The sequence below is a fragment of the Cibotium barometz genome, chromosome 4, assembly GCF_041138505.1.
Source record: "Cibotium barometz isolate CiBa-2024 chromosome 4, ASM4113850v1, whole genome shotgun sequence".
Lineage (NCBI taxonomy): Eukaryota > Viridiplantae > Streptophyta > Polypodiopsida > Cyatheales > Cibotiaceae > Cibotium > Cibotium barometz.
Window position 1 is genome coordinate 26,232,214 of NC_141049.1, and position 11,103 is coordinate 26,243,316.

Here is an 11,103-nt window from a genome sequence, read left to right on the forward strand (position 1 = left end):
CTGAAGAACCTCTAACTGAAGAGCATGCAACTTGTTGATGTGTTCTAGCATTGTCGAAGACTTTGCAGGATTCATCACCCACATCCCAAGGAGATCCACTTCATGGGTGATACCCTGTTATACAGAGAAGCCGGGCAATCCCAAAGACCATGTCGCTGAGACTGCTAGGGATGGCCACATCTCGCACATGTTGTTGGTCTACCGCCAATGGCTAACCACGTGTCAACCGCCAAACTCCTATGTGCCAACAACCACAAAAGAAGTTGATCTTCTGAGGTTGAAAACTATTCCAGAGCCTCTTCCAAAAATCTAAGAGAGAACGCGGTGGGAGGCCCTGAGACCGCTAGTGTCCTGCTGTTGCCGGAGTGCCCTCAACCTTGGGCATCTGGATCCTACGAGGTGTATGCAAAAAACGGGATACTCACAAACTCCTCCCTATCTCCAGGATCACACCAAGTCCACTTCCTTTCTTGGGTCCCACTAGAGGCACGTGATGGACCGGCTGTCCCAAATCCATAAACGCCAGAGTCTCTCCTTGGCCACCTTGGCCAGAGGTGGGTCAATGTGCCACTCGTGTGCATGAAATCTGATCACCCTCACCCTCTGTAAGGTGCATCCACTGAAGTCATCCAAGGGGGGCTCTGATCTCTCTAATTTGCCATGAGGTCCAATTGAAAACGTGAGCAAGATGGAGCTCTCATCCGCGCCATGAATTGCCAGTAAAATATCATGCCTAGTAAATCCTCCAGGCCACTCTGAGGGAATAAGAGGGGTCAGCCACTCCTGAGGAATAGCAGAGTCGATGTTGAGGCTGAGTTTGTCTCTGCCCTGGATCCCAATTCCAAGTCAGCACCAGTTGACTCACCTTATTAAAAGGTGGATGTGTTTCTTTTCATAATGCTTCCTCCTCCTCAAACATTGAATGAGGACACAACACATGAATAGCATCCAGTCCACATGGGGTGCACATACATGTAAGAGCCATTACTGCTTTCCAAAGCTGGCATGTCATAACACGATCCTTTTCTTGGGATTGCTTTCCCTTCAATGATTAAAATTAGAAGCACCCAGCTCAAACAGTTCATTGGGAGATTGAACCACAATTCAACACCAAGAGCTTCCAGAGAACGCATGTAAGAACCATCTTGAAAAATCATTCCCAATATGTATTTGATCCAGACTAATTTGAAGGTCCTCATGCTGTGTACGCAAAAGGTTTACTGATATATAAATCCATGTTGTTTTTTTTTAGGGCACGGCCTGCTCCCAAAAAGTGAAACAGGCGTCCAAAGAACAAACTCTAAAGGCTTTTATACATCTATTCGAAGACTTCTTTCAGGTGTAATATACAGGACAAAGGTCTAAATGACTCCAAAGGCTTAAAGGTACCCCACATGTAATTTGAGCTGATTAAACTGATTAAAGAAAAGCTATGAGGATCAATGATTTCCACACATCTGCAAAGTTTTAATAGATTGGTTCTGAGAAGAACAGAGTACCCTTCGACTTCCATGAGGATAGCCAGTTGCTGGACGGTGTCAGAAGCAGCAACTGGTTCTTCTTCTTCTTCTTCTTGTTGCTGCTGCTGCGAATGTACTGTACAGCTGCGAAGGTCATGGTTTCCTTTATGCCATGAACGGACATGGAGTGTATGGGGGTGAGGGCGGAGAGAGGCAGAAGTGAGATAGAATATAGAAGGCAAGATGGGAACTTGAGTGGAAGAACAGGTGCAGTAACAGGAATGAGAGAACAAGGAGATCTCCATCAAGACGAGACAAGCTCATACGGTAGTGTGGCAAAATGTTCAGTTCACAATTGAATATCCGAATCCACCTTTAGAACCTTGAAAAAGGAGTGTGTTTTTTTTTTTGGGGGGGGAGGGGGGGGGGGGGGGGTCATTCCTCATACCTGTTTTGGCCAAATTAAATGCAACCACTGATTTTTTGTGATGTCAAAAAGGCAAAATATTTAAAAAATGGGTACTATTTCTACTAAACCCATTATTTTGAAGGGTGACCTAGCCCATCAAAAATCATCCTTGGGTGGGGAGCCAATTTGCAACCTTTCCTTGGTGTTCTTTTTTTTGGGATTAATAATAATTATATATATTAACTAAAACTGTTCAAAAGTTGCGATATAACCAAGACAAGGCTACAATATCCGTATTTACTACTCCTTCTGAACTTCATTCAGAATTTTACACAAAAATTCCCATCTCTCTTCAACAAAAAACTGGATTGTTCCCAAGATATCTCGTACCCCAAAAGTATGCTAGCCTCCATCATAGCTTCTGTAGTGCATCCATTAGGGGACTGTTTTTCCAGCATTCCCCCTTTCTTGGACCAAACTTTAACAATGGGTGTGGTTCCAACCGGGTTTTCTATAAAGGCAACATACTAGGAATAAACCCTAACTCTTTTGGAGTTCAAAATTTAAAGCCTACACTAAACTACTACTCAAAACAGGCTTTGAAACCCACTTCAACCTTTAAATTTCAGCACCTAGGACCCACCTCTTCCACCCTACAAGTATGGCTTTGTCCGTCAAAGACAAGGCTTACCTAGGATCAATCTTAGCAAATTCTTATTGTACATAACATCTCTTATTTTCAAATTCATAACGCTCTTTTCATTATGTGATAATTTCTTGTTGTTGCTTTTGCTAGTATTTTGTTTTGGCTTGCTTTCTTGTCAAAAGAAGGTGCTTTGGCAATGCTCATTGCTTACTTTCTTGCCATTGCTCTACTTTTCTGTCACCTACTATGCAGTAAACATTTATTGTTTTTTATTTCTCTTTAGATTGTTTTTATTAGCCACATTGGTTGACATTTCTTTTTGTGTGTGTGGTTGGCGCTTTTGTCTTATATTTTCTAGCAACACTAAGCATTTCATAATATAAATCATTGGGACACGAGCGAGCTTATTTAGTCTATGTAAAGGAGACCATAAGAAATTGTAATATACATAGCCTACAAGGAGTAATCACTTCTGGAATAAGGCACACCGGACCACCCATGGGTGGCACAAAAGGCTTGTATATAAGACATTTTCAAGTAATGAGAAAGGGCTAATCCTATTCATGAAGGAGCATTTGAGCTTTCTTATACTCTTGTGATGTATCCTTGTGTTAATGGTGTTGATTACATGCTTGCTTCTCTTTCTCTATGTGCATGTGAGTAGGATTAAGGTTTACCACCTCAGAGTGCTCTTCCTCTATGTGCATGCTCTTCTCCCTCCTCATTCTCTTCTCCACTAAAGCTAAAGAGAGAGGTAAGCAAGGTGGATAGGCAACATAGAGCTCTCCATCAATCCATTCCCTCTCTCCACACCAACTATTAAGTGAGTCCTTGGTGGTATCGATCTCTTGTAGCATGTCTTGTAGTCGAACATATAGATAGTTGCATTTTAGATGACTAATGGTATACTTGCCTTTCTTCTTTTTCCCTTCTTTTGCCATTGTCTCGGATTGTATCATTAGCTTAGACTTCTTGCTCCATATCATCACTTGGTGAAGTCTTAATCGTGCTTGGGAAATTAGAAACCACTCGTCTCGTTTTGGCCTGTTTATGTGTGATTTTTTGGCTTTTTGAGATCCACATATGAGCATTGGAGTGAAGAACCTCAACAAGAGGAGCTATTTGGTAACACACTTTGATGGTATTAAATAAGTTCATTGAGGTTTTTATGGTGATTGCTTCAATTTGATTCTTTCTTAGCTTTGGTTACATTCTAAGACTTTATCTTATTAATCCTATGTTGTTGTATGTCTAAACAATGCATATTAGGAATCATTAGATAGCTTAGGGAGTGTAGATCTAGATCCAAATTTGCTCACGCAAAAGGGAACAATAAATAATTAAGAGATTAAACACTTAAATTGGCATTATCTATATGATCTATGTGCACATATATGTGCACAATATGTGTGTAGATTATGATGATCTACATGTAAAATATCTTGACAATATATGTGCACAGATATATGCATATAATATGTGTGTAGATTATGATAATCTACATGTAAATTATCTTGATAGCCTCCGTTTTTTTACCCAATTATTTTCTTGGTAGTTATTTTTAAATGTTATTATTTTCTTCGTAGCAGTTTTTTTTATATGCAATTATTTTTTGTAGAGATTTTTAAATGCAATTATTTTCTTGATAGTTATTTTTAAATATAATTATTTTCTTGGTAGTAATTTTAAAATATAATTATTTTCTTAGTAGTTATTTTTTACTGTAATTATTTTCTTGGTAGTTATACATAAAAAAGGGATTATTTTATAGGTAATTGTGCATTAAAAGGCCTAACACTCCAATTACAACTTGAGATCCACTTGTAGCCACCATGCCAATTGGCTTTTGATACCTCTCCATATACTATTTTTATCTTCTTCTACATGTCTATGATACTTAGCGCAACACGTCTCAAAGCGTAATATATATGATTCAAAGTGAAAATCTACATATCTTTGATCACTAATCAATGCATCACCTATTAACTTCTACTTTTAGAAGTGTTATGTTCTACATATCACTTGAGAAGATATATGTTTCTCTCGTGATTAATCTATGCGTCAAAGAGCCATCTTCCATCTATCATACCCAATATACATGTCTCTAATCACTGATCTACACATCAAAGATACATCTTCAATGTGTCACTACATATCTTCTAGGTGTCTCCTAAGGAAAATCTACATGTGATATCCATCAAACATGTGAAAATCCATCCATTAATTAAATTCCAATCCCCTAGGGCCTATCATCATTCCTAACCCTATCTACTTCTCATAATTAGAAATTAATGTGTTTTGCATTCAGGCGGCTTGTTTAGAAATAACCCTTTATTCAAAGAAAGTGCATCCAACGATGCTATGGCTCATCTAGACAAGGTTCATGTCCTCCCTTTAGTGGGAACTCAATAAAGTTTTCCTATCCTAGTTGAATTGGGTAACAATAAAGAGATTTCAAGCACAAATTGTTAAGATATCGAGCCTAACTAGTGTGGATATAGATGACACCTCCACACTTATGTCATTGGCATGGTTAGTGAGATTATGGTTGATATGCTGCCAATGGTTTATAGGCTATATGACAGTCACTTTGGTTTAGTAGAGTTATGGCATAGTTTATTGACATTTTAGTTTTTAGTAGTAAAGTAGTAAAGCACTATCCCTTGTAGTATGTACTCTTATCTTTATGTTATGATAGCTAAGAAGTGAAGAAGGAAAAAGAAAATTTGGCAATCAATCTATCTCTTGTGTACTTGTCTATTCTTGTGTGTGTATGTGTGTAAAGAATGTGGAGGAGAGGGTGAGTTTAAGCTCCTTGTAATCTTCACACACACACACAGGAATAGACAAAGGACATAAAAGAGAGATGGATGGCTAAATTTTCTTCATTTTTCTACTATTATAACATAGTACATACCATAAAGAAAAGTAATCTACAACACTCCCTACATAGAGCATAAAGCTGCTAGTAGATCTCATGTTTGAGACACTAGACTAATTTGCATTTGTGTACCCATGTACCTGTACATGTATCCCAGCCTCAAAGAAAAGTCCATAATGTACTATGGACTTTATATACCCCAGACTAATCTACATCTGTGTACCCATGTATATGTACCTATATCCCAATCTCATACAATGTATTGTGGAGTTTATATACCTCAGATTCTCCTTGTCATATCTAAATGATCATCTAAATGTGGCTTCCTTAGGGCATGCGTAAATTGACTCACCAATCCAACAGAATAGCTTAAATCCAGGCTATGTGATAGTCGTGTAAATCAAACTACCTACTATGCAGTTGTAATACATAGTAGAATCCTCCAAGAGATCACCTTGTTATATCTAAATGTGGCTTCCTTAGGGCATGCATAAACTGGCTCACTAATCCAACCGAATAGATCAAATCAAGGATTGTGTGATAGTCATGTAAATCAAACTACTACCTACTATGTGGTTGTAATACATAGTAGGGTCCTCCAAGAGATCACCTATATCTATAGATAACTTTGTGTTCTGCTCTAATGGCACTGCAATTGGCTTACACCTCGTCATCCCCAATACTTGGATAGCACGTCCAAAGCATATTGTCTCTATAAAAGCTAAATCCCATCACGTGATTTAATCACCTTTATACCTATGGAGTATCGTAGCTCACCCAAAATTTTCACCTCATAAATGTCATCATCACTGTTGCCTATGATAATCAAGTCATCAACATAGATGACTAGTAGCATAATCCGCCTATCATTCTTTCTCACATAAAATCAGCATTAGATATCTGAAATTAAATAATTATAGGATACTCCCCTATCTTTTCTAACCATGCTCGAGGTGCCTGCTTCAAGCTTATCTTGTCTAACCATGCTCTAGGTGCCTGCTTCAAGCTATAGATGCCTAGTACCATAATCCCTCTGCCATTCTTTCTCATATAAAATCAACATTAGATATCTGAAATCCAATAATTACAAGATACTTCCCTATCTTGTCTAACCATACTCTACTTCAAGACATTCAAGGATTTGCGTAACCTACAAAAGGTGTGCATGATTCTCATATCCTAGTGGCTACATAATGTAAACTTCTTTCTATAAGTCACCGTGGAAGGCTGCATTCTTTACATTTATCTCGTGTAAATGTAAAGACTATCCCTTGTGTATAGCTAAAGCCATGAGTGCTCTCACGGTTATCATCCTAGTAATTGGGTTGAATGTCTTCTCATAGTTAATGCCATATGTTTGTGCATATCTTTCTAACTTGCCTTGTACCTCCTAACAAAACCATTTGAATTATGCTTCACTTTGTAGACCCACGTGCATCCAATTGCTTTCTTTTCCTTAAGAAAATACACTAGATTCTATGTCTCATTAGCATTTAACACATCCATCTCCTCATCCATGGCAATGCCTATGTCCAAGTGCCTCCTCAAAAACATGTGGGCTGTAACTCTTGTATAGCTTTGACCATATATATGCATAATGATGGGTTATATACCCATCATATTTCAACATGTCCACTCGGCATTGCTAAACCTGCGTAGTGTTCTCAACACTATTTGGCTCTTTGTACACTAGGTGTAGCAACAAATGGGATCCAAACTCCTTAATAAGGCTTTGTTCTAAGCCACTACTCCATCAGCAAAGAAGTGCTAAAACATTATGCTTTGCCTCTTTGTACACCAAGTCTACCGATCCCAAAATCCTCAACAAGGCTCTATTCTAAGCCATTATCTCCCTCAACAAAGGAGTGACAGGCTAAAAGACTAGGCATTATGAAAGGCCTAATGTTTTACCTTCAATGAGTAATCACTGATACATAGCTTATTCCTTTGCACATTATCTAGCTTCTACTTTAACTGCATCTTTGTGGCCTTTGTACTTGTGTAATATAGCTTACCAAGGTATCCCATGCATCAATGTAGCATTCCAAGGATTTAAAATATGTAGACTGAGTAGAGACAAGATAATATTTCCTTATTTCTCAAAGACCCTTACTACATCATTGGAGAGATTTAACCCCTTGTGTGAAATAATTGAAAATGCCTATATTGCCCCACTATTATGAATTTATGGTGGGGAAGGCACATACTCAAGCGATTCAATCAAGGTAAATATTTGTCTAAGCTGAACAAACTTCTTTCACTAATTCTATATTCTTTTACAATATTCAATCTGTCCATAATCATAGTCAAACATAGCTTTATATGGTAACTATTTCCACAATAAATTTAGCTTCATTTTGGTCCCAATTATGTCTCCACATATAGAGAGTTGATAAGGTTAACTGAAATAATAATTTCATTAATTTAGATAACAGCTCGCTACCAATGCTTTTTAGCTGGCCAAATGTTGGAATACAATATTAATGACTTCTCGCTCGAGAGTTAAGGAAGAGTTTTGTGCCATCACTGCATTATTAAACTTATACATTTAATAGTTAAAATAAAAGACAATTCACAACAAATGAAATAAAAAGAGAGAGAAAAACATTGTGTGTGTGTGTGTGTGTGTGTGTGTGTGTGTGTAATGTATAATGTTGTATCATGAATCCATCCCTCATTTATCATGCCTCCTAATCCTCGATTTCTCTAGTACTATCCTCCATCCTTGCCCGAATGGCTTAATGATGATATTGCCTTTTAGGCATACCACAAAAGATGCGGTCCCTAACACAATGAAGGGCAGCTATCCTGGATAAAGGAATGAAGGAGATAAGAGTTCTATAAAGCTGCCCAAAAATCCCGAAGTTCCTAGGAAAAGGCTTGTATACATAAAGCTAAGCCACTATGCTCATCCTAAAGTAGATCATGGTTAAATAAAAATTCTCCCTAAGCATGACATCCTTGCTACCGACGACAAGCATTGATGGTGCAATGTGTGAACCACCAATGCCTCTGCTTTGCCCAGGTCGAGAAGTATAACTCCTCAACATGCTCGGTGCGAGCAATCCTCTCGCATTCGCCATGGGTCAATAGGAGATGCTTGAACGCAAAGATATCATGTCATCCTCTTGGGATAGCCTTAGCAAGATTGGGAAGTATGGTTGGGTCATCTACTGCGCCATCTGAAAAAATTCCAATAAAGTACTATAAGTTTCATTGTGCTCGTCAACTATCATCAATACTTTAACTTAATCCCAATCAAGCCAACCAACCTAGACACATCGTGAGTGAATGTCCCAATGCACTTGTTCTAGCTTACCCTAAGTGTTGTGGGACCATGCTATGAAAGGTCTATAGGATCAGTGCAAAGCAATCAAAGATCAATTGTGTCAACTGACCATGTTATCAAAGGCCTATAGGATAAGTGCAAAGCAATCAAAGACCAATTATGTCTGCCTTAAGTTACCAAGGACCGTCACCCCAAAATAAGGAAAATTAGAGAACAAACTTTCCATCTCAATCAGCTACCTCAAGAGCTATCACTGTAAATTAGAGAATAAACTTTCCATCTCAATTAGCTACCTCAAGAGCTGTAAGGAAGGGGACCTAGGGTTTGCACTCATTAGCATGGAGTACACACGTCCCACTCATCATAGGAAGTAGCACCTAAACATGGAAGGACTGCCATGAATGAGCCATGGAAGCTTCAGCATAAGCTCCAAGAAGACAAGATGTCATATCATCATAAAATGGTAAAAGGGTATCAAAAGGTACAATACCCCCATGAGCCCTATGCCTAAATCTCTCTAGGTCCATATACACAATCCTACCTCTCCTACTACGAGGTCAACTTGAGAAAAATCATCACTACTCTCATGCACTATCCTTGACTACTCAAATACATTAACTTTATCCACACGAACACTACCATGAATTCTATGAATACTAGGAGCAGTGGTCGTATATCAGCAATATCTCCACAAATAGAAATCCTAAAGGAATAGCCTGATGCATCTAACACTAGAAACTCGGGTCTATGCTCATAGGTGTCTCTGTCACTCGGATGCAGAGTAGCACTATCCTTAAGTGTGCTAATAGATACACTCATCCCAAATGTACTAATGGATGTGTCACTGATCAAATGTGCATTATCCTTTAGAACATCACCATGATCAACTAGAGTATCCTCATGATCCATAGGAAAGATGATAGGTATAGAAGTGTCAATGCTCGGTATGCTCAATGCCATGTCCGCCCTCAAGATCATGCCCACATGATCTAACTCACACACATCATCATTATGTGTATATATGTGTCAGTGGCATGGATCAAACCCATACTTGCATGCATACCACTCCTCCCAGAAGTGTTGGTATGTGCAAAGGGTCCCAAATCGACCAATGAAATCCAAGTAAGCACCATAGCTCCTCATATGATCCCATACAAAGGGATATAAGGATGCATGCATGTATATAGCCCTGGGCTTATCAAAATAACATGATACTACTACTTGCTCATCTAAGCTAAACATCTGATAGTCATGAACCAAGATAATACTGAAGCTTGGATTCCCAAGTGCATCAAAAATTCATGAACCAAGATAAACTACTTGCTCATCTAAGCTAAACATCTGATAGTCATGAACCAAGATAATACTGAAGCTTGGATTCCCAAGTGCATCAAAAAGTCACTGAAGCCTACACAAAGAAAGAAACCTCAGCACCAAAAGCATCAGCCCACCACATTATAATGTTCATCAAAGATAAGAGACTGTGAACGTACTTCAACAACAAGGATACTATGATGGTAATCCTATCATATGGTTGCCAAAATTAAACAAAGTGAAGAAAGCCTCACTACTGACTTCAACCCCAACAGCTTAACCTAAAGTTCAACAAGAATTGAAACCCAAGCAAGTCACTCAACCACTCTCGTGCATTCAACACTTACACAAGAGCTTGTGTGTTCAAGCAACCCCAATGGTAACCAACTTACAATGTTACCTACCGCCTCGACAACATTTTATCCAAAAATTCAAGAATCAATTCCCATGTCTGCAATGGAGACTTATGAGTATATCAAAGGCAAACTCAAAATGCTTTTTTCATCCCTCTAAATGTGGTGTAAGTGCAGAAGCTACACGGCAAACATAAGAACCTATTCTCTCAGTGTTACATGCTCGTAACGCCACTATGGGCGTTACCACAGGAGGGGACGGCCTCTGGCTCAACACCCAGCCATAGAGGAAGAATGAGGATTGCCCCTCATCCCCCAGGCTATATAGTGTGTGGCCTGCCGTCCACACTAGCCTGGCCGCCCATGACTCCGCATGGGCGTCCTCTCCCACTGAACCCCGGACATGGCCATCCGGTCTGCCGTCGGTCACACAGGCGTTACAGCCTACGTGACATTACCCCCCCTTAAGAAGAGTTTTCGTCCTCGAAAACAAACTAGGGAAACCTTTTGAAAATTGCACTACGGCTTTCCCAGGTAGCTACCTCCTCATCCCTATCTGTCCATTTAACAAGTACCTCCTGGTACACTTCATGTCAGGTTTGTCTGTCACGATACTGTAGAATCTTTTCAGGTTCATGTGGTATCTTTGGTGGCTCTATCAAATCCACCAAAATCTCTGGAGAAACTGCGTTCTCTAACCCGTGAACTGATTTCTTTAGTTTTCTGACATGGAAGACAGGATGGACTTGAG

The 11,103-nt window shown here is 39.2% G+C and overlaps 1 protein-coding gene across 1 annotated transcript in view; it reads right to left on the bottom strand.

The window, feature by feature from the left end:
• Positions 1 to 1,822, bottom strand: part of LOC147639096 (Haloacid dehalogenase-like hydrolase (HAD) superfamily protein) — a 63,608-nt gene extending 61,786 nt beyond the window's left edge. Inside the window, exon 1 of the mRNA XM_086787345.1 lies at positions 1,500 to 1,822. Within this exon, the coding sequence (XP_086643471.1) occupies positions 1,500 to 1,765 (266 nt within the window). The 5' untranslated portion in view covers positions 1,766 to 1,822. The remainder of the gene's footprint in view (positions 1 to 1,499) is intronic.
• Positions 1,823 to 11,103: the final 9,281 nt, after the last annotated feature.